Below are 23,517 nucleotides of genomic sequence, written 5' to 3' on the forward strand. Positions count from 1 at the left end.
TTATGCAAATCGCGTTTTCTATATTTTCTATAAGATAGGTCTTAAATCAAACAATCGAAGATGCTTGCGAAAAGAAATGAACATAATATAAACCATTTTTTTAATATCCAACAACTAAGTAGTCAATCACAAAGTGTAAAATCTTCATTAATTTAAAAAAAAACTCGTAGGAATTCCTTGAACTCGTTTCAAAATATTTATATAATGACAAATAAATAGCTAATTATTGTCTATAGAAATGGCCTATAGCCTGGATCTCAAATATCCCTATTATCCAATCGTATTAAATCCGTATCCAAAGTGTATTAGACTATTTAGATTTCAAATTAATATAACCATAAGATTATAAATAAATGAACATTGCTATTGAAATCGAACATAAATAATAGTTGAAACACTCAAATATGTAACAATATTATTCCACTGTGTTATTTTAAAATTTACTTAATATTTTTTAAGTTATTACACTTTAGACGTTTTAACTCGAGCCATTTGATGTTGAAAATCTATACCTGTTGATTAAAATCATCTAAATATACAGAAAAGTAGAATCTTTAAAACATTGGAAAGACAAATTCCCTTCCTAAATATCTATCATTCAACTTTTAGTTGCATCTTATGATGCTAGGTAAATTTATTTCAAACTTGAGAGTAAATGTCCTTAAATTAAGCCGAGTCTTATCAAGTCTACTTGTCAATTTCTAAAAGTAGAAAACATGGATTTCAGTTTTTCAGAAAATATTTATATATAATGTACGTTGATCGTTAAATATATTATATACATATTTCCATGTTTAATGAATTACTATGATATTATGAAAAAGTATCAAGGAGGTTGCGAGTTATAGCTCATATTTAGAAGAATTATTGAGAGAAGATCTAGCTCGTTCTTGTTATTATTAATTTTACTTCTTGTCAATTATTTGAGGTGTTGTAGTATTGCAATAACGACTTGACTGCTCTGCTTGACTTTGATTATCTCCAAATTATTAAATTGTTTATAATTATATCATATGTTAGCAAAGTTTTTGTTAGACGATCTTGACTCATTAGGTCAATATACTATAATTTATAAATAATGGATTTTTCGGAATTTGGTATTTCATCCATCGTGAAACTCAAGCGGAGGTTTATAGGCGTTGAAACTCTTCGTTTGATTGCAATAAACAGACTTAGAGTTATATTAATGAGCAATGCATCCGTACTTGATCTACATAATTTACTTCCTTCCATGGTTCGTGAGCTATACGAAAGTTTTTTCTATTTTAAGAAAGGGACATTCGTAGGATTTGCCAATGATCTTCTGTCCCTCTCTCCTAGAAAGCAATTTGAAGTTTGGCTTAAATTTATTGGTAAAATATGTACTTATAATGTCTTTGGATTCAGGAATTTATCACATTTATTTCACAGATAAAAATGAAACGAAGAATATGGACCTGCCCGAAATATCTAGAGATTTTTCCCTTGAAGTTGTTACATTCCTTGAAAAAAATACTACACATCTCGAATCTATTCAAATGTATTACAATTGGATACTAAACAAAGTATATATAAATGCATTTATGAACTTACCTCAACTTAAAAACTTAACCATTCGTGGTAAAAAACTAAACGATTTTTACCTCGTCCAATGATAATCATATTTAACTCAGGTTATTTGGACGATGAATTTCTAAAATTAATATCAGAGCATTGTAAGTTAGAATCCCTAAGCATATATGGAGGAGTAAGGCCAGAAGAATGTGAAGAGGTACGCTATGGTATGACTTCAAGAGGAATATCGATGTTTTTATCTAGTCAAAAGGATTCCCTTACGAAAATAGATTTACTCCAAATGTACTACTCAAGGTTTTTCATTGGAATGGGTTCATCGGGCCCTGTTTCTTGCTTCAAAAACAGTTTACAAGAATTTCTCAATTTAAAGTAAGGTTATATCGATATTGTTTGGTCTTATACATTTTTTTTTTCACAAATTCATTTATTCTAGATTATTACAGTCTCTTACAATCAGTTCAGATATGTTTATGTTAATTAATAAGAGTATTCAGTCAGTGGAAGAAGTTGTTCTTAGCTTTAAACAAGCAACAAAAATATCTTATGAACGCAATATATTTGAATTTATTTTAGAACTATGTCCAAATCTGAAAAAAGCTTCATTATTGGATTTGAAATTAAATTCAAGGATAGCTATAATGAATAATAATGAATCGGATGTAATGTTAAAAGAGACATCCTTTATTCAAGCTCTAAAAAACAAATTAGGAGAATTAGTTATTGAAATATCTGTTTTTCTGTATGGAACGATTGATTGGAACAGTATACTGAATTATGTTCCAAATGTTGAGAAAGCTTCATTTGTGATGGAATGTGGTAAATATAAGATACATTATTCATATATCTATCTATTTTTATTTCATTGAGTGTTTTTTTTTTTTTTTTTAATATTTTAAATCTAGATATAATTAGCGCAAACGATTTAAGTATAAACAACAAACCTAGAATCTGGAATAACCTTAAATCCCTTTCTATAACTGGGAGTCTCTCTGAATGTGATTTTCATGCTCATCTTGAACCTGTTATTTTGAATTCTCCGAAGCTAACAGAATGTACTATAATTTTTTATGGTTTTACCCCAAACTTCAATGAAGACTCCTTTCTCAAAAAGATTCAATCCTTTAGTCTTAAATCTCTTGAAACACTTCGAATTCATCTCTATGATAAGAGCCATGTTATGAGTGGACAAACTATAATTGAACTTTTGTCTCGATGTTCGAAATTGTCTTATTTAGATAATATTAAGGCGTCTTTTAATATGTCTCTCAGTGAATTTCTTGTGATTAAAAGGCTGGTTAGTCAAAGGGGTTTAGAGCTTATAGTATCTTAATTTATTTGTGACTAATGTTTTATCCTTTAAAAATCCTATCTTTTTAATATATGAAACTAACCAATAAATCATACAAGTTATGGCTAAAGAATACAATTTATTAATTATTATTTATAACTACATACTTTATTTTATAATCTTCTCATCAAAAATCCAACAGTGAGTTGCATCTTATATCGAATATAATTTTAATTTATGCATTTATTTGAGATTAAGCAGCGAATCTAATATAAGTCCATAAAAGCTCACATAATAGTACGATATACATGGTTCATCATAGATGGTTGCGAATTACAAATATTCTGGTTGTCTCACTGGACGTATTATGCATACATCATCAATTATACAAACTTGAGTGTGAAGAAAAGTTCAAATAACTTCATTTTAGTCTTTAATTATGTTGCACAATCTAGGTTTAACTCTTTACATCCAATTTATCTTAGAGAATATATTATTCAATGTCTATATATATATATATATATTGAATAATTGATTAAAGAATGGGATATAATGTTTATATTGGAATTAAGATTTATTCAATAATAACTAAGTAACCTGTAGCTGAAATCAATTGGACTCTTTAGTTAAGATTATAAACGTTATTTTGGTAATATTTCAATCCAAATTTGTTATTTCTAACCCAAATTAAATTATTAATCAATGTATGAAAATTATAAATCATCCTACCTCCTATATGTGCGTTTCGTAACGTGTAAACATTTTTTGAATAGCAAAAAAATTTATTTTTTCAAAGAAAAATATATTTTTTTACAGTTTTTACTTCTTTCAAAATGTTTGTCTAATTAATAGATATTACTATTATTTATTTAATTAACAAAATTTTCCTCTTTCATCTCCTTAAAAGAATAACAACGGATAAATATAACTTGTAGGGTAAAATTGGTTTATATGAAGCCAGGAATTCATAAGATATTAAGTATTTTATCCAAAAAAATAAAACACATTTGTTATAATATATAAACTATTATTCAAGTACGTCCCATTTCTTCAAAGTTACGTATTTGTTCATATTTATTTTCTTACTCCTTCGATCCCCTCCCCAAATAATTAAAATTTTGGTATTTGCAGTTAAAAATTGTCATGTATGTTAGATAACTCAATTATTAGTATATATATATTCCTGAGCTATATAATACCAAACTATCAAACATTTGATGCTGAATAAGCCGCATAATATGAATTATACTTATAATATATTATAAAACTATTAATACTTGCTCATTTAATGAAAAATAAAAGGATATAATTGTTAATTAAAGATTCTGAGTTTTAATAATATATTAGTCTCTCTAGCAACAAAATTTTGAGATTATTATTTTATTAATATCCATATTTTTCTCTTGGTTGTAATTAAGTTAGTTATGATTAATGAAGCGATCTGGGTCATGGTTGAGATAACATCTTCCTTTCAAAATGCAAAATATAAATAAATTTAATTATATTTTCCCTGCACTAATGGTATTTTAAATGTTTAAAATTATTTCATTTTCTATTGCAAAATCAAATAACACGCAGCTGATATTTACAATGGTCTTCTTAATTCAGTAATACTGCATTTCCCTTGAGCTCTTACACTAGTCCCATGTATAATTATTAATTAGGGATGAAAATCGTGTTTATTTTGGGTATATTAAAAAAAGAAACAGAAAATCAACATGGTAACCCTGACAATTTGGAGAATGCTTCGGAGGATAGCAGCTTAGCTATCATGAGTCATGACGTTTCATTAAATCAGCTGTAACAGGGGAGGAGAAGGAAATAAAACAATGGCATTGGCAAGAATGATTCTGATGTCTATCCTCAACTCTACTCCGAGTCCAATAAGGACTTTAAATTATATTTCCGATACAAATTATTTTACGTCTTATAAGAACACATAAGAATGTTTAATCAAGCTTTGAATATAATTGAATGTAGTATCATAAGTTTTAAATATAATTGAATCTAGTATGATTGAAAGGGAGTGTACTACTCTGCAAGTCCCTACCTTTAATGTTTACACAACCTTCCATCCAAAAAGAAACAGAAAACAAGGAAATTGACAGATGACAACAAAGTACATAAGATATTTTTGTGTTAGCGAGGTAATGTCGTGTCAGGAGTCAAATAATAATGACAACGGCTAAGGAAAAGAAAATTCCTTCTTCCAAATAAATAAATGCACACGATTAACATCACTATGTATTGTATTATCTATCTATCTATATATAACTGAGTATGTGTGTGAGTTTGTCTTTTATGGGTGCCCAAACCGTTGGGCTTAGGAGGCTAAACTTTGCATGGGTGCTTCTTTTGAACCTACTGAGGCTTAAAAGGGGGTGCCCATTATTAATTTATTCAATATCAAAAAAGTTATGGGCAAAAAAAAGAAATCGGTGAAAATTGCACTATCGTTGTTTTTTTTGTTTTTTTCAGGTGCAAAAAATAGATTTTTAATGGAATATTGGATTCGTAGATAAAATAAAATTTGTCTAGAGATTAGTTTGTTTATAATTTTGACACATATAAATTGATGTTTAACTAAAATATATGTCATTTTTTGAATAATTTTTCATTTTTTTTCATCAATCGTCAATTTTTGAGAAGAAATATCGCCAAAATGAAAATCCTATTTTAATTTCCGAATAATTTATTACATAATTTTTGCAATATTAGCAAAAATGAACCAGTTATTGAGGTTATTTCTCCGACGATGTTATTCTCCATAACTTATTAATATATCTCTCATTTGCCTTAATAAACCATCAACATTTTTAGGGAAAAATTCCAAGGAACGACAGTTAAGGACCGGTCCTAAGACTGGACTGGACCAAATAAATATAGACCGACTCAACCCTAATAGCAGTTTAGTTTTTAATTCTCCTATACAACATTCACATTCCATTTTTTTAATCTCAAGAAGAAATGTCACCAAAGTGAATGAGGGTTGAATGCAGACTTATAAATTTTTAAGGTTTTTTTTATTATTATTTCCTTTAAGAAAAAGATGATAAAACTAAAGTATGAACGACTAATACTTCAAAAGCACACAAAATAAGTTTTTCTCCGTGTTTAATGATGATCGTGTCCATCATTTTGAGACTCGTAGAGTTTGACGATTCCAGCAGTAACAATAGCAGCGGCAAGGCCATGCTTCCATCCGATATAAAACATGTTTTTGGCTGCTGTTTTAATTTTATGGGTTTCAGGAGTCCAGAGAGTACGATCATAGCGCCAAGCTTCGTTTCGAATCCATGGGTCTGTTAAGCCATGTCTATCCAATCGTTTTTGATATTTCAATATCTCAGGAGTATGTGGCCCAATCGTAAAGGATTTCCAGTCAGGAATTGGGGGATGAGGTAAGCTTCCGCCTCCCATAGTCTCAGGAATACACTTAGTTATTTGATATTATGAAATTCAATAATATGATGAAAAAATGGCGAGTTTGTTTGACATGAAGAAATAGTAGGTAATACAGTACTCAAGGGAATCGTAAAATAAAAGCACGAAACCTCGAAAAACGGTAGATTTGAATGCTTATAATATAATCTGTTTATTTCTATACAATATTTTATAGATAATGATGGATATGTTATTCATTTAAGCGAAAAATACAAATACACTAGTTAAGTAATTAGTTATATGAGAGTTTTTTTAAATCTTTTTTGTACTAATTATTTATTGAATAAATTACCATAAACAGTATAATACGTAAAAAAGTATAAAAAATGCAGCTATTATCCATTATCAGCAATTATTACTCTTAAATTACAGCCTTGTTCAAGCTCAGTTAAAGTATTAAATCTACACAATCCTTCTCTACACATATGCTAACGGTTTTTTAAAATTTATTAAGTATTCAACATGGCTATTGAATCATACATTGTGGTAAATTAATTTTTTAATTATATTAATCGAGATATATAATTTATTTAATTTTAAGTGACTCATTATTGAAGGTTGCGAGGAAATTATATTTATATTATTCAATATTATAAAGAAAATTAGGAAAAAAAGAAGGAATCAATGAGTTCTATAAATACCTGGAGTAGGGCCAGATCTACTACGCAACCTCATCCGTGGGTTTAATCACATTTTAAGGAAAAAAATAAAGTGGCAGCTTCTTAGTCAACAAGTAAAATTTATTTTATTCTTCAATATATCATTTTCTCAACTTTATTAATAAGTCACGTGGTATTATAAGTATCTATACCAAATCATTAAAATTTTAATACTTATATTAGAACATTTTATAATTAGACTGAGTGTTTCAAGCTATGTCTTAGATATAATATTTAATAAATGTTTATATATAATCCCATTACCAAAAAAAAAATTGCAAAAAAATTGTTTTTTTGCATTAATTTATTCGATGAAGTACGATTTATGTACATGATCCTATAATAAATAAATACTCCTTAGATACGTTAATTATGTTTAATTTTTAATATTATAAATTATTTTAATATTGAAAATCAAATAGAAACCTCCCAAATCTAATTGAAGTAATATCAACTTTAAACTTCAGGTTTCTCGTCTCTTCGAAAGAGTTTATGACATATGAAAATACTTCGACTACTGAAACGACGTATTAAAATAATTTAAAGACTGATAAGATTCTAGGTACTAGGAATGTAAAAGTTAATAAGAACCTGACTGATTGCTGTAGTTTTTAGTCAGATCCAACACGAATTTGAAGTGAGGAATGAAGGTTGCGAGTAAAGTATGCTTATATATCCGTTGACTTGAATGTTATGAAGAGAAGAAAAAGAAGAATGAAGTTTCTAAGCTAGCTAAGTCGACGTCACTATGGACTCCTGATTAGTGAAAAGCAGCGTTCTCGAGCGAGGTACAAAGTAAAGTACATACTTGAGAAGTTGAAGACCCCAAGAGGCGTAGCTCATGATTTCCGAAGTTCATCAAGACATTGTGTTTTTTGTAGATTGAAGCTTATCCTCTTCCCTGACGACATGAGGATGTCGTATCTCAGGCCTCCCTTGGCGTGATCCTATTGCCTGAATTGCCTCTAAAGCCGCCATCCGTCCAGCTATGCTACCCGGCACAAACTACTTCAAGTCCATTGACTGTCCCTTCTTTGCCAGCGGTCTTTGTGAACGCCCTTATTGCCACTTTCTACATAGAAGAATCTCCTTCAATTCTGAACCAGAGCCGGCTCTTCCTTTTGTCTCGCAGCCAGCTCCGCATGTGGATGCGAAGGGACATCGTTTCTATCCCCAACCTCATGATGCACCCGTCTACAAACCCACTCCAAAGGCTCTTCTTGCAACAGAAAATAAACCTAAACCTTATATTCCATCCAGTTTGGCCAAAGTCGCTGCTCTTCAGAAACCTCCGTCTTTACCAAGACCCACTCTCAAGGTTCTAAATCAATATTATGGACTTTCCATTCAGCAGATTCCTTCTAGAATTTCTTCTTGTTTTTACCCATGTTTTTTTTTTTAAATCAAATTATAAATTCTAATGACTAATTACAAGTTCAAAAGTACATCAGAATTCATTCCATCTTTTTACCTCATTTATAAACATGCATTAGCAATCTTTTGATCAATTCACGCTTAAAACATAGACTCATCTCTATTTATTCAACGTATTATCACATACTAATGATTCCCTTGCTTTATAATAATACCTACTTGATATCACATCAAGAGTAAGTTCTAAAAAAAACTTACTCTTGATCTGTACTTAAAAACAGAGACAACATGTTTTTCCATACCAATGTATGGATCTTTATTAGTGTCTTGAAAATGTTAAGTAATGAGTTAAAAAAAACCAAAGAAATATTAACTATCCTTTATATAAATAAGTATTGTTTGACATTTTTGTTTAATGTACTTTATTTTTAGCCTAGAGAAGTCTTGGGAGATATTGGAGATTTGAGTAGTAGTGATGAAGAAAGCAAAAATCCAGATTTGATAGGCGCTATACTATTGCAAGGTGTTAAATCCGGTGTCTTGGGCGGTGAAGTATCGGAATTCCAACATGAACTTATCAAAAATACTTATAAAATCAAGAAGTAATGCCATTTCTATTCATGAGACTTAAAATTATGACCTTTTCTTTTTGCAGATCTAAACCCTTGAAGGAAGAACTTGAAGGATCGATAAAGAAAGAAAAAGACGCAGAAGTGGTTATTGTAATCTCTGACGATGAAGACGCTATTAAAGAAGCTCAGCGAAAGAAAGCGGTAGAAGAAGAGGATCGAAAGAAAAGGATTCTTGAAGATGAAAGATTGGAAGCCAAAAGGCTCCTTGAGGAAAAAGAAAAAGAACTCGAGGAATTAGAAAAGAAGAGACAAATTTTGGAAAATTTTTATGGAAAAAATGATTCGAAAAAGAGAGATCCTTCATTAGAAAACGAATCTCGATACGATAGAAAAAAAAATAAACATAAAAGTCGTAAAAGGAAACGTAGTAAGAAGAAATATTCTCGGAAAAAGTCAAAGAGGAGACGTACTTCTTCAACGTCTTCCTCTTCATCCTCCTCATTTTCGGATTCGTCCTCACAATCTTCGTCGTCATTCTCCAGTTCAGAAGAGAGTGATTTGGAAAGAGAGTATAGAAGACTTCATAGGAAGCGAAGCAAGCATAAAAAGTCAAAAAAACATTACAGAGATAAAAAAATATCTCGCAAACGAGAGGAATTGGTTAAATTAAAGCCAGACCATAAAAATCTAGAAATGACAATTAAGAAAGAAGGATTAGATGATACAAACAAACTTAATAAAATTTCGTCCTCGGTAATCAAGAAAGAAAAAGGTTTAGACCCTAGTATCATAATAAAAAATGAACCAGCTGAAGAAGTTAATAAACCTTTACTAGAGCCTCCTAATAAAGAGATAATTCCATCTCCCTCTCAAATTAAGGATGAAGATCTTCCTGAGTCTGTCAAATCTTTCTTAGATGCAATGGAAGAAATTGACCAAAAGATAGTAAAAGATGAAAAGTCTAAGCGTTCACCGACTTGTAGCTCTGAGCACAAAGACCATAAGTCATCTAGAAGTCATGGTTCTCGGAAACACTCGCACTCCTCCTCGACTCATAAAAGTAGTAATAGCGGTAAGTCATCTAAAAAATCTTCTCATCATGATCGCCGAAGTTCCAAGTCAGATGAAAAATCTTCTCATCATGATCGTCGAAGTTCCAAGTCAGATGAAAAATCTTCTCATTATGATCGTCGAAGTTCCAAGTCAGATGAAAAATCTTCTCATTATGATCGTCGAAGTTCCAAGTCAGATGAAAAGAAACAATCAAAATCCTCTTCTGCACCATCTTCCAGTTCCTCAAGATCTTCAAAGAGTAAGTCAACACCACATGAAATAAAAACATCCGCAGTTTTGCAAGAAAGTATTGAAGAGCCTACTCCTGGACCAAGTTCAAAGTCTGATTTTTCTAGAATTGAAGAAAATAGTTCTGATAGGGATGAGCCTAGACAAGATTATTTTGAAAATTCTGGTTCAGAGGATGTTTTTGAAAATGAAGATGATGAATTGAAGAGGATTTTCGAAGAGCATGAAGAGCAAGTAAGGAAATCTGCATCCTCATCCTCAAATAAAAAAATTAAAAGCGCAAAGGATACTGCCCATTCTCAGAATAAAAATGTTGAAACTCTAAATCCTAAGAGTAAGAAACGAGTTGCACATAAGGCAGAGACTGATAGTTCCCTCTCTAGACCTCCAATAGTCAGGAAACCCATTTCTGCCACACAACAAATGCTTGAGCGCTACAAAAAGATACAAAATATGAGAGAAAACTCTGAAATTGAAAATCGTTTGGCATCCTTGGTGGGAGAGGATGAGCCTCCAAAATCTAAAATGAAATCTTCTACTGCCCAAAGTAAATCAGTTAATAAAAGCCGAACGGTTGTGACTACTACAAAAGGTACGGCACGGGTATCTCACGTACCTACGGTGAACATTAGTAAACCTTTAATTGCTCCTGATATGAAATCAAAAATTCCTTCTAGTATACGTCAGCGTTATCTTGATAGTATTGTTGAGGAGTGCTGTAAAATTTATAATGGAGACAAAGGGAATGCATATGCTCGTGCCACTAGAGAAGAGCAAGTTTGTTGTGGTAGGAGTAAAAATAGAAACATTTATTTAAATGTAGTTGTGAATTGTATTAAAAAGCTACGAACTGAGGCATCTCAAGCCCCAAAATCTAAGCAAACTTTAGTAATACCCCAGGGATCCATGGTTACATCCCATTTGCAGATTTTGGCCGGAAAGGGAGGTTCAAAAGGTTCTTGGAGCATTGAAAAACCCAAGTCTACTATTGATGAAAATAGCCCTGGCTTAACTTATGCAATTCTCAAGCGTTATGTTCTATCCAAGGAAGACATGATAGAGAATGGATATCCGGTTATGAATTCTGAAATCAAAGGGAAAGCTTATATAACCCAAAATCCACAGTACTCAAATCGAAAGCCTCAGCCTCAAGAACCGGATAAACGTAGATGTGATAGGTGCTCCACTATTTACAAAGTTGACCTTCAAGGTAAGCAAACTGAAACTGGTGAATGTATTTACCATTGGGGTAGACTCTATAGACAAAGATCTAATAGAGCTCTGGGACCCACATCGGGTTACTATTGTTGTAATGGGGATACCAATTCTGAAGGTTGTGAAGTCAGTCAAGTTCACATAACAGATATGGAGGATTATAACAACATGCGGGGTTTTGTGACTGCATTTTCTGCATCAGAAGAAATGAATGATGGCAACTATGGAATCTACGCATTGGACTGTGAAATGTGTTACACGACCTTTTGCAATGAGCTAACGAGGGTCACAGTGATAAACTATGAGGGTAAAACAGTGTATGAAACTATGGTGAAACCCTCCCGGGATGTGATTGATTATAATACGCGATTTAGTGGAATTACCCAAAAGGATTTAGAAAATGTTACGACCACGATTATAGACGTTCAAGCTGTATTATTATCCATGTTTTCATCTGATACAATACTCATTGGTCATAGTCTTGAAAGTGATTTAAAAGCATTAAAAGTGAGTTTGATTTGTTCCCCCTTTTAGTATTTTGTACAATTATTGAACGGATTTTACAAGTTGTTTTACCAACGTTTCATTATGCTTTATTTAACTTCTAGCCATTCATTGGTTCCATCATTTCATAAAATTATGTAATTTCTATATTTACGAGTCATATAACTGTGGGCATTTGCACTTAGAATTGAGCCGCAAAAGGCTTATTAACTAGTCATTTTTATTTAAAAAAGTCAAGAAACACATAATTAAGTACTCTAAATTTAGCTAATTTTTGGTTACAACTAAAATGAGCGTACAAGTTACGATTTTGTAACTTGTATCAACAGATTGTAATGTCTTATTTAATTATAACACCAAGTATAATAGATGCTATCATTTCATTTTGATTTATTAATATTACCTATCTATTATGTATTTAGAAGTAATATAACTGTGGGCATTTGATCGTTAATATGTGCCACTTATTATATATTTATCAATGAGTAATTTCATTTAAAAAGTTAAAAAAAAAAAAACACTATCAATAATGATACTCCATGAGTATTTATAATGTTTCATCTCATTTGGTTGGTTGCAACTTCTACAAGACATGCATTTCCAGCGTTTTTTTATGTATCCGTATATGTATATTATTAATATATTGATATTTATTTTCATGTTTAATTATAGATGGTTCATTCGATGGTCGTCGATACTAGTATTGTTTTTCCACACAAAATGGGCCCTCCTTATAAAAGGGCCTTGAAACATCTTGCAGCAGAACATCTTAAACGAATTATTCAGAATGACGGTAAGGATTATTATTATATTAAGTATAAATATCTGTTAATTTACGTCGAGTTTTTTAATATTTTTTTCCCTCTCTAAACAATTGAAGTTTGTGTATTTCTTTTTCGCGTGCAGTCTTAACCAAGTATTGCGCGTAGAGTACAAACATCATACCCAAAATACGTTTTCCTTTTCAACCCTTTTTATTTATTATTATTTTTTTAGTTGGGGGTCATGACTCTGCCGAAGACGCATTGGCAGCCTTGGATTTAATGAAAGTCAAAGTCAAATCAGATGTGAAAAAATTACAACAGGACTCCTTAAAGCAACGATGATACCTATCTACTTCATAGTAATTATATATATAAATATATATTTGTAAATTAAGAGAAATATTTTATAGGTTTAAAATTATGAGTTGAAAAACAACTAAATATCCGTTTCTACATATTTAATTATTTAAAAGTTTGCTTATAAAAGAGAGAGATGTTATTAGTATTTATGTATATATGATAGTATCAGCAGTAGTATACCTATGATTTAAATGTCGTATGATGAGGGGGGTAATGATATTTGGAGGAAGAGAATGGTTGTATATTTATATATATTGTGGAAGGGCGAAACGCACGCACGCCCAACCATGGCTATTTTCGGAGAATAGTAAAATTGAATACAATTTGTTCCACTTATTTTTGGTCCTTAGGATTTAGTTATAATTTCATTCTCAACATGAATTATCCTTTGAGGGTAATTTCCTTATTTCTCCTCTCCTGCCTCGTACATTCCAAAGATGTACCCTCACTTCAGGTTGATGTGACTAGAGAAATGAATTGTGCGGAAACTCGGAAAGCTGGTGAAGGAGATAAAGTGACTGTTCACTATGGTGGATTTCTGAGGGATGGGACAAAATTTGATTCCTCATTTGATAGATCAAAACCCTTTACATTCCCCTTAGGAAAGGGTAAAGTGATCCCTGGATGGGATAGTGGTCTTATTGGGGTATGCCCTGGTGAAGAAAGACATTTAGTTGTGCCTTCACATTTAGCATATGGAGATCGTGGAGCTGGAGATGTGATCCCACCCGGTGCTACATTGCTATTTGACATTGTTGTAGTCAAAATTGAGCAGGTACCTACGCAGAAAGAGATACAAGAGGAGCAAAATCGTATCCAGCAACAACAAGAGGAAGAGGAGGAGAAAAGACGTGCCGAAGAAGCTCAAAAGTTGAAAGAGCAACAACAAGTGGCAGACTATGATTACTATGAGGATTCCTCTGATCCTTGTGGCGGCGGTCAATTACAACAGGAAGTTATATATATTCCTAGAAACTGCCAAAAAAAGTCCCGATCCGGTGACAAACTCTCCATGCATTATACTGGAAAACTCTACGATACAGGAGTTAAATTTGATTCTTCAAGAGACAGAAATAAGGCATTTGATTTTACTCTCGGAATAGGACAAGTGATTGCGGGATGGGATGAAGGGGTAAAGGATATGTGTGTAGGTGAGAAAAGGACTTTGGTTGTTCCTCCTGGAATGGCTTATGGAGAGAGAGGTGTTGGTAACGTCATACCAGAGTGTGCTACGCTTATTTTCGAAGTGGAATTAGTCGACATTAAGAACTAATGATCAATCATTTGTCAGTAAATCATTTACATTGCTCAGTTTTGTTAGTAATATTTGTATACAGTATACTACTTCCACTATAGGTTGCTGTGTATGCGTGTATCTTTGACATTTTACGTATACAAAAAATAAATTTATTCCATTTGTTATAACTACTATTTCTGTTTGTTAAAATAATTATAATCATCCATAATATTTAAGCACATAGTTGTCATTATTTGTAATATTATCTCCTGTGTGTACTCTATCTCATCAGTTGATCACTTTCTTCGTGGCAATTATTAGAAATTTACTTTTTTATTTATTGTATATATACATATTAGTGGCGGTTCATTTTCTTTAAAAGAAAGTCGTAAATTGATTTCTACCATGTAATATGTATGTACTACATAATATTTCATTTCACACTGTGGTTTTTGTAGTGGAAGAATAAAATGAGGCATTTCATGGATTGTTTTCTGAAACTATGCACATTCCCGTACATAAAAGTATGGGTTTAGTGAGTTTGAATTGTATCTGGGAAAAGGAGGGAAGTCTGGAGAGTGTATGCGGTTTCAATCATTCTTATTCTTTTAAAGTTGTAGTATGAATATATATGATATTATTAATTATGTTCCTACAACTTAGAGGGGAATGATTGAACGAACAAACTACAAAATATACATAAATAGTGAATATTCATCCTTTCATTATATAAATGGTTATGTGGTTCTCTCGAGTTGCAAATCCCTGCATTGTTGGTATTCTAGGAATGAAACGCACATACCATTTACATTGAACTCATTTAATAAAAAATTATGCACATAATGTATAAAAGCCTTTAAGTAGTAATGCTGGCCTTGAATATATGGAGAGGTAAGGATAAAATATTTGATGATTTCTATTATAAATAAATATGTTATTGAAGTTACAAATCTTCAGTATAAAGCACATAAACGCACGATATATCCACTTAAATTGTTCCAAGGACAATGTCAGATTTCACGAATAGGTAGATCATTATGTTGAATACTTGTGCATTTTTTTGCCCATTCCTTTATTGATATAATTATGCATGTATTTTTTTCTAATTGATGTAGAATCTATTTAGTAGCAATGGTTTTCATTATACAATCAGTGATTAATATCGCATCGTTTATAATCATTTATTTCTCAAAAAAGAATTATATAAATCTTTAAATAAAGACCTTGATGTGCAATGTGGGGTCAGAACAACTTTCTCTCTCTTTTTCATTGACGGGTATTGGTGTAATTAGTAATTACATATCAGTTGAATGATTTATAAGATGTATAAGTGTTGAGAAACAATTCATTTCCCCACACTACTTACCTACGTCAAGAAAGGTGAAGGGCCAGAAGATTGTTATTTAATTATCAAGAACAATTTGAAGAAGTTGTAAGAATTACATTCCTTGACTAAACATAATTAAAAGCGTTTCCTATATTAATCCTATCTACATAGCATACATAGATATTTATTTTCCTTAAATTATGATTGTCATCTTTAAAACACGTCTAAATTAAGGACTTTTATAAAACTATTGTACAACAATATATGGCTAAAAAATTCTTAGACACGAATTCACTGGATATATAATTATAACGTGGTTATTTTCACGTATGAGTTAGATCTAGGAACAAAATAAAACCTTCGATGACCTTAAGTTACGCAACTTTCCACCTAGCTTAAATCCTCGAATGATTTTGTGAAGGTTTATACAGTATTGACATTGGAAACAATGAGGCTTTGGTTAATTGATTACATTCTTCTCATTTCAGGGACTTACAGAGTATCCATATTTATGCTCTGCTCTGTTTTTAAAAATAGTGTTCAATTATAATGGGAAGGTAAAAATCCTACTAAAATAATAATGCAAGAACCTAATACAAATCATAGGCCTCCGTCCATCCCGTTTACTCATCCCCTAAAATGTAGTCGAGTTGCATGTTGCGACAAGGAAATTCACAAAGAAAAATCCAGTTCTTATACAAGTATTTTGTACATTTCATAGCAAATTTTTAACTGGAAATATAGTTATGAAAGTTATTTAACACTTCCATTAACATTTTCAAATAGTAGGTGCTACTTTTTATCGTAGGCGGGGTTTGAAATTTACACTAGGCATGGGGGGGAGTTTGAAAACTTTTCTCATTTAGATACTAATATTCATAATCATATCATAAATTTTGAGAGTCAAGGGTTGGTCTAAACAACAACAGCTGCACTGCTACAGCTAAGGCAAGGACATAATAAATATGAACTAATAAGTTAAGCAGAGTTGTTATCTTTGTAGGGAATGGGAGCAAGACATATGGTAGAGCTGAATTAAGACACTGAATTAAAATAAGCTGCCAGTTATATGATATGGGGGGGGGGGGGCATTAATTATTCATTTTTTCGCTCCAAAATCATAAAACAGTCTTAATCCAGATGTGCCATATGTCTCCCTCCCGCCTACTCCTTGCACTCTTACAAAAAACCATCTTTAGTAATCAGATAAATGATACGAACTCTGGTGGTTTAAAAAGTTTTGTAACGAAAATGACAGAATATATTAATGATACATTAATTTTGGTGTATGGTAACTTCGTATAAAAACAATTTGGTATAAAACCATTTCGTATAAATTATAAGGAAACTAAGCATAGACTTCATGAATTGTTATTTTATACTCCGAATTTAGGTTTTTTTCCCCGAGTACCGGCGATACTTAGATAACTACTAAGAGCCCCTCAATTGTACCCCGAATGTTGGGGGTGTTTTCGGGTACCGCTGGGTCCCAAAATGGCATGCAACCTACCACCAACACTTGAAGAAACTACTAAGAGCCCCCACTTCCCGCAATTGTACCCCAAATGTTGGAGGTATTTTCGGGTACTGCCGGGTCCCAAAAGAGGATGTAACTTGAAAAAAACAATTAAGAGCCCCTCACAACCCCCCCCCCAATCGTACCCCGAATGTGTATTGGTGTTTTCGGATTCTTATTGCCTTAAAATTATAATCTGCTATATGTTCGGGGTACTATGGGAGGGGGTTGTGAAGGGTTCTTAGTAGTTTTTTTAAAGTATCTGCGGTGGGTTGCATCCCGTTTTGGACCCAGGGGTACCTGAAAACACCTCCAACATTCGAGATACAATTTGAGGGTTTTGAAGTACTTTTGGAAGTTTCTTCAACTATCAGCGGTGGGTATCCGAAAACACCCCTAATATTCGGGGTACAATGGGGAAGGGGGGTTAAGGGGCTCTTAGTAGTACTTAAGAATCGCCGATACCCAAAAGTACCCCCAAAATTTGGGGTATTAAATGACAATGACAAAAATCTATGCTTGTTTCCTCATAAATTTATACGAAAATGTTTTATGCGAATTGTTCTTATACGAAGTTACCTATTACTATTAATTTTATGTCATTTTGATCACGTTTTCTCTTTTTGAATTATATTTCACAGTTGTATCACGTAACTTCTTCCTCCACTATTAAATAGCACACTCAATTTCTCACAAAATATAAAGGATATCAACGAGTGGTGCTATTGGTACATGATTTCTTTACCGCTGTATAAAACTGAAAGATATATTTTTGTATTCCATTTCAACCTTTGAATTTTACTACAAAAGTATTCTAAAATGAAATAAGTTAAAATTTTGTGATTATACATGATTTTTTTTCTAGATGGAAGTCTATGATAATTGCTAATGCCATTTATATTAGTGTCAAGGTGTATGAATCAGAGTAGACTACAGCTACCTGTATAAAAAGTCCATTTATAGGAGTTTAAAGCTATCATATAAAAGGTGTCCTATTAATTTTACAATAATAATTAGATATGTACTTATATGATTGATAAAAATAACATTTATCATTTGTTAATTTCTTTCTGTTAATTTTTTTTACAATTAAAGTGTAGACTACAAGATCAATTTTTGTCCAAATTTGGTTTTTTCCCTACAAGACGATAATTTTAAGATACTGCAGATGATCTCATTTAATCATTTATCTTCATTACGTAGTCACTCATAGAGTAGTTCATGATATCCTCACCGCTCCCTAGAGGACAAATTATATTCTTGCATCCAACTAAATTTCACAAAAAATGATCATGTGGCTGCCATTTCACCACTTGGGTTTGGCCTTGGAGATTAAGTTGTCAGGATAGAATATAAATGAAGCGAAGAAATTAACGCTGTTTACAGATTTATTCTGTTAATCGTTCAATTTATTCTTTCTGGCGTTCAAAATTGATTGAAAAGCATGAACAACTCTCATATTCATGCTGTATACCCAAGCTTAGGTAACTAATCTTTATTAGTAAAACAAAATTGCACTCCTGGGTATTTTTAATAACATTCATCCTTGCTTCTTTCAATCTAAAAGAAAGTTCCATTTAGGAAACTCACGTGACCATAAGATATAACTTGAGTATTCAGTGAGTTGCATTGAATTGAGTTTCTTTTGCCAAAAATCTTACAAATTCGCGTAATTTTTTTTTTTTAAAAGTAACATTGATTTAACTTAAGTAACTAAAAACTCATTTAAGTGTGTTTGTATATAAATAAGTCCCTGGGTACTCCATATATAGTGTTTCCTGATTCATATACCTATAAATTATTTAAAAAAAAAGAAAATATAATATACAGCGAGTACTGTATAAAGTGAATGAAATCTCGCAGGCGTTTATTTCAACTAGAAAGAAAAAAAGCGGGAAGAACTTTGTAAAATAATTTTTTTTGAGAGGACATTTATTTAACAAAATCATCGTGAAAAAGTGTTCAGCACAACTTTTATTCTATATGTGAGCCCTCAGCTCTAATAATTGGTTCAATACGAGGCCTAAATCCCTTCCAGACTTTGTAATTAGACTCGAGCTTGACCCACTCCTTCTTGATGGAAGCCTCTATGATTGGACACTCTTGTGAGGAGTAGTACACACTCTCTTCTCGCGCTTAGATAGAGTAGTCCAAGGGGTTCGCTTCTGGAGAGGAGGGTGCCCACATATTGAGGTACCTAAAATCTGGAAAGTTGTATCTCAGGAAGTCTTAGGAGTGTGATGAAACTGAGCTCCGTTTTGAATGAATACAAAGTTGTCCCCAAACTGGCCCAAGATAACACTTTCTTATCTAGAAGTTCGATTTGCATTGAGTCTCTCTTTCCTCTCCCAAAAGATATGAAGGCAAACTTTGCTTATTTTTTGTTCTGAAGACATGTATCACTGAAGCTGAGACATTTTCTGTATGTTCGGTTGTGAGGAAGCTGCTGTTCTGCTTATTTACAAATTCATCAACGGCGAAAAAAAAATTATCAGAAAAGTTCAAAACTTTGCCGATTTTTTTTTTTTTTGCCTTGAGAAAATTTAGAATTTTCTTTGCTCTTTCCAACTCTCTTAGTTTGCTCTGTTCAGAAATAAGATAAAATCGCTCGAATTTTCGATCATTTATCTATGTTTTTATTACTTTTTATGTTTCTTCCTCTTATGAGATAACATCAAAATATTTGAGAGATAAAGAATATGTAATTTTAAAGATGGATTGAATAGACGGTTGAAGTTATATCTCAAGATAAGCTAGAATCTTTTTTTCCATGCCGTATCTATGACTCTCTGCTGTTTTCGGTTGTCGAGTTTGCCACTCATGTAGCTGCCCACTTTAAGAAGACTCAGATATCGGTTCTCCCAGAGACACCGCTTCAAGCTAATTGTCAGGCTTATTGGAGGATATTGCACGGAACCTCTTATATAGATGTCTCCAGAATCGCTGTCACTGTCTCCAATTTTGAGATAGGAAGATAAAGTATGATGTGGGGGCAATATATTACAGTACCCTGTAGAATTTTCCATTAAATATTTTGGGAGAGTTCGAGTAATTTGTAGCAAACTGTCGGTTAAGTAAAGTTGAGTTTTTAATTTTTTTTTATTTTGAGTAAAACTACCTATATTTCTTATAATTAGGTTAAATAAAAAGTTCTGAGCATTTTTCATTGGATGTCTATATCTGACTATATCTCACAATTTAAAAAAAACCGTAAAGGTTAAACTTACATTTAAAAAATGTTCATTGCTAGTTTTGTGTTTAGTGAAGCCAATTGTGCGTAACAGCGTTCCAAAATGGAAGAAAAATAAGAGAAAATTCGATACATTCTTCAGTATCACTACGACCGAGTTGAAAAGGCGAAGCAGACGGAAAAAAAAAAATGTTCTGCTTATGGACCCAAAACAGTATCGAATGCAATAGCAAAGCCGTGGTTTCAACGATTCCGTTCTGGTAATATGGACGTCGAAGATGAAGCATACTCACACACTGGATCGGCATATGAACACTTATTCCATTGCCCTGGAACTGAAGATTAGCCAGAAACCCATTTGGAACCATCTAAATCGGATATTCTTAGTTATGCTAATTTTATTGTCCAAATAAAGAGAAAAAAACACTCAGGCCTTTTTACTTCACCCAAAGTTGATAGAAATACAAGGCTATACCATAACCCGTAAATATATCTGATGTTTGACTTCCACCACGCTTTTTAATAGTGACGTCATAGTGTATGAGTGGTTGCGTGTTTTGTCAATCTGTTTTTCTTACGTAGCAGTAGTCGGTACGATACATCAAATGGAAAATTTTAGGAAGCCCAATGACATGGTGACCTTGTATTTGTATTAACCTTGCCTTCACCTATTATTTATGCCAATGTAATTACTGTATTATATTTTCGTTTAGATTTTAGACGAGGGATTCTAAGGTAGTATAGACGCATCTGGATCACTTATTATTTCTTTAAGTAGTTAATTATTATATTTTTTTCTTTTAAAAAGATCTAAAATACATAAAGAGTATTTGCAATAAGAAAAATAAAAAGTAGTAAAACGTTTAACATTTACTTTCTAAAATAATAGGATTTTTGTTTCTCGAAAGTAGTGGTCGTAGAATGATCGAGAAAAGTATTGAACATGTGTGTGTACTCATAGAAGTAACCTTGAGGAATCCTTGCGGAGTTACAGTTTTAAGTCCTTGTTGGAATCAGAGTAGAATTGGGGATCAACATCGGAGTAATTCTTGCCAATGTCCTTGTTTATTTCCTTCCCCCCTCCTCCCTTGTCAAATTTGATTGAAGCTGCTCTCCTTCAAAACATTATTCAAATTGTTGTTAGGGTAACCATGTTGATTTTCTGTTTCTTTTTTAACATATCCAAAATATACACGATCTCTACTCATCATTGCAAAGAGTCACTCTAAATTCATTTTTGAACGAATATATTTTTGATTGATTTCTGCATAGACAAGGACTATTGAAAGTTAATTAAATTGTCTGTGCATTTTCTTGGAATTAAATTTAAGAAAATTCAGTTTTTTTATATGATTTATACTCCAAATAATTGAAAATGAATTATGAGGAACTATTAATGTGATTGATTATTTATAATTTAGAATAACAAGTTTCTGAACATTCCTTAATATTAATATTTATTATTATTTAGCATAATGGAGATCCTCTCAATAGAATAAAGAAACTGAAGACCAGGGGAGCCAGAAATAAAGAGTGGGAACAAGCTGGGAAATCCGGAACAAGTTTAGAACTCAATATCTTGGAAACCCTGAGATCTATGTGTGGCTCATCAGATTCAACGGACAAAGTTGTAAAAGAAAAAAATACTATCTTTTTGAGATTTCTTCCGAATATGAACACAGTCCGGTCATTATTATGTGGCTTTCTACCGGGTGCATGCCCAAGGACGTAAATAACTCAATATATAATGATGCTATAGAGTTTAAATTGATGTTAATAGATCTAATGTCATGCTAGAATTTTAAATGAGTGCGGTTTTCCCCAATTGGGTAAATAGAATTGGATTTATACCTGATAACCAATATTTTTAAGACCTTCATGTTTCGGGGCAAGGAAATGGGTCCTCCTAGGCCGCTGGATCTGAAACTCTTGTACTACTATGTGTGGACTAAACTTGCAAATTACGCTATTGTTTCCTTGTCTGCTTCAATTCTCGAGGCAGTTGTCAACATGGAGAAGGAGTTCCTCATAAGGTCTATGGCAGGGTCAGGTTGGAGACTGGTGTTTGGTTTGAGTGATTGACTTCTCTATGGACTCCTACATGACAGAGCAAAAGATTTATGAATTGCTGAATTTATTTTTGGAAATAAATTGTAATATACTTTATCCTTTAGTTTTCAGGATTCAAAATCCCCACCTTTTAAAGACCCTCACTTTTTCAGACTAAAAAAGTATAATAGTTATATAATACAAATACTTGTTACTCCTGATAATACAACTTTCAATATTATATAAGCTCTCCAGGAGTCCTAATGACTAATTAAGGATATCGGAAGTAATGTTGTTACATTATATCTGATCCCGGTATGAAGTAATAAATATATTATCTTTCAGATAATATATTAAATGTATTCGTTGTATTTAAGAGGATGTAATTGTTCCGGGATTGTTGAAATGATTTGTTATTTAATTATGTAGATATTTTTAATTAACTGTCTATTACGATTTGAATATTAATTGTATAATAGGGCTAGTAAAATGAAATACATTATTTTTCCAATAGATGGTTTTAGTAATGCGTATCTCGGGTTATATATGTGCGATCGATTTACACTAGGCGGCGTTAGTATAAGTTGATTTTGTGCCCAAAAACTTCCAAGACAGTGTTGTGATTGTTAGACTCACTATTGTTTGAGACTGCGTCAAAGATGAACAGCAGGAAAGAGAAAATACGTCATTTTTTTTACAGTTTACTCCGACAAAGGAGAAAACGCGAGTAAGGTGACTGAAAATGTGAATCGTGTTTATGGTCCTGATACTGTAATGGTCAATCACGTGGTATTTTGGTTTCGTCGATTCCATTTCAGTAATTTTGATGCCAAAGATATAGCCTTCTCTGGCTGGCCAATTGTCCGACCGTCGTGTAAGCACTATTCTGATTGCCAAAGATGAATAATATTTTATTTTTGAAAATGGAAGCACATTATAACTGTTTGACATTTATTTGTTCATATAAGCGTATTTTTTTAATATCCACTAAAATAAAAGCAAGCTACTTTGACAAGTGTTTATAACATTTTTCAATGTCTTACGGGTCATTTCATGTCAATCTATGAAAAAATAAAATATTGTTTACACACCTTTTTAAACAAATAAGACTAGACTCTACACAAATTTTCAATTCAATATCTTCATTAGCAACAGAGAATAT

General features: G+C 32.1%; 4 protein-coding genes across 7 annotated transcripts; 3 read left to right on the top strand and 1 right to left on the bottom strand.

Annotated features, from left to right (window-relative positions):
• Window positions 1–596: 596 nt before the first annotated feature.
• On the top strand, window positions 597–2,980 carry LOC121128624 (uncharacterized). The gene is made up of 5 exons (XM_040724217.2): window positions 597–1,352; window positions 1,411–1,599; window positions 1,653–1,923; window positions 1,988–2,370; window positions 2,457–2,980. The coding sequence occupies exons 1-5, from the start codon at window positions 1,079–1,081 to the stop codon at window positions 2,882–2,884; spliced, it is 1,545 nt and encodes a 514-aa protein (XP_040580151.1). The 5' UTR covers window positions 597–1,078; the 3' UTR covers window positions 2,885–2,980.
• Window positions 2,981–5,843: 2,863 nt separating this feature from the next.
• Window positions 5,844–6,348, bottom strand: ND-B12 (NADH dehydrogenase [ubiquinone] 1 beta subcomplex subunit 3). The gene has a single exon (XM_040723862.2). It carries the CDS (start codon window positions 6,260–6,262, stop codon window positions 5,957–5,959), a length of 306 nt encoding a protein of 101 aa, XP_040579796.1. The 5' UTR covers window positions 6,263–6,348; the 3' UTR covers window positions 5,844–5,956.
• A 1,327-nt stretch (window positions 6,349–7,675) lies between these two features.
• LOC121128763 (uncharacterized) lies at window positions 7,676–22,868 on the top strand. Of its 4 annotated transcripts, none has more exons than XR_005868269.2 (6): window positions 7,676–8,263; window positions 8,752–8,921; window positions 8,975–11,403; window positions 12,585–12,705; window positions 12,909–13,035; window positions 21,778–22,868. XR_005868269.2 is itself a non-coding variant. In XM_040724376.2 (6 exons), the coding sequence occupies exons 1-5, from the start codon at window positions 7,934–7,936 to the stop codon at window positions 13,016–13,018; spliced, it is 3,672 nt and encodes a 1,223-aa protein (XP_040580310.1). In that variant the 5' UTR covers window positions 7,676–7,933; the 3' UTR covers window positions 13,019–13,035; window positions 21,778–22,868. The 4 variants fall into 4 exon arrangements, 3 of the variants coding, with proteins under 3 accessions (XP_040580310.1, XP_040580311.1, XP_040580312.1); XM_040724376.2 differs by having other exon boundaries at window positions 8,975–11,915; XM_040724377.2 differs by lacking the exon at window positions 21,778–22,868 and adding an exon at window positions 13,087–14,509 and having other exon boundaries at window positions 8,975–11,915.
• LOC121128764 (peptidyl-prolyl cis-trans isomerase FKBP9) lies at window positions 13,413–14,509 on the top strand. The gene has a single exon (XM_071892917.1). It carries the CDS (start codon window positions 13,413–13,415, stop codon window positions 14,307–14,309), a length of 897 nt encoding a protein of 298 aa, XP_071749018.1. The 3' UTR covers window positions 14,310–14,509.
• Window positions 22,869–23,517: the final 649 nt, after the last annotated feature.

The sequence above is a fragment of the Lepeophtheirus salmonis genome, chromosome 13 (assembly GCF_016086655.4).
Source record: "Lepeophtheirus salmonis chromosome 13, UVic_Lsal_1.4, whole genome shotgun sequence".
NCBI classification, from domain to species: Eukaryota; Metazoa; Arthropoda; class Copepoda; order Siphonostomatoida; family Caligidae; genus Lepeophtheirus; species Lepeophtheirus salmonis.

Coding starts and splice junctions, on each gene's coding strand:
- LOC121128624 (XM_040724217.2), top strand. CDS start 1,079: ATGGATTTTTCGGAATTTGGTATTTCATCCATCGTGAAACTCAAGCGG. Junction 1,924..1,987: donor CAAGAATTTCTCAATTTAAA/GTAAGGTTATAT, acceptor CATTTATTCTAG/ATTATTACAGTCTCTTACAA. Junction 2,371..2,456: donor TTCATTTGTGATGGAATGTG/GTAAATATAAGA, acceptor TTTTAAATCTAG/ATATAATTAGCGCAAACGAT.
- ND-B12 (XM_040723862.2), bottom strand. CDS start 6,262: ATGGGAGGCGGAAGCTTACCTCATCCCCCAATTCCTGACTGGAAATCC.
- LOC121128763 (XM_040724376.2), top strand. CDS start 7,934: ATGCTACCCGGCACAAACTACTTCAAGTCCATTGACTGTCCCTTCTTT. Junction 8,264..8,751: donor TACCAAGACCCACTCTCAAG/GTTCTAAATCAA, acceptor CTTTATTTTTAG/CCTAGAGAAGTCTTGGGAGA. Junction 8,922..8,974: donor AATACTTATAAAATCAAGAA/GTAATGCCATTT, acceptor TTCTTTTTGCAG/ATCTAAACCCTTGAAGGAAG.
- LOC121128764 (XM_071892917.1), top strand. CDS start 13,413: ATGAATTATCCTTTGAGGGTAATTTCCTTATTTCTCCTCTCCTGCCTC.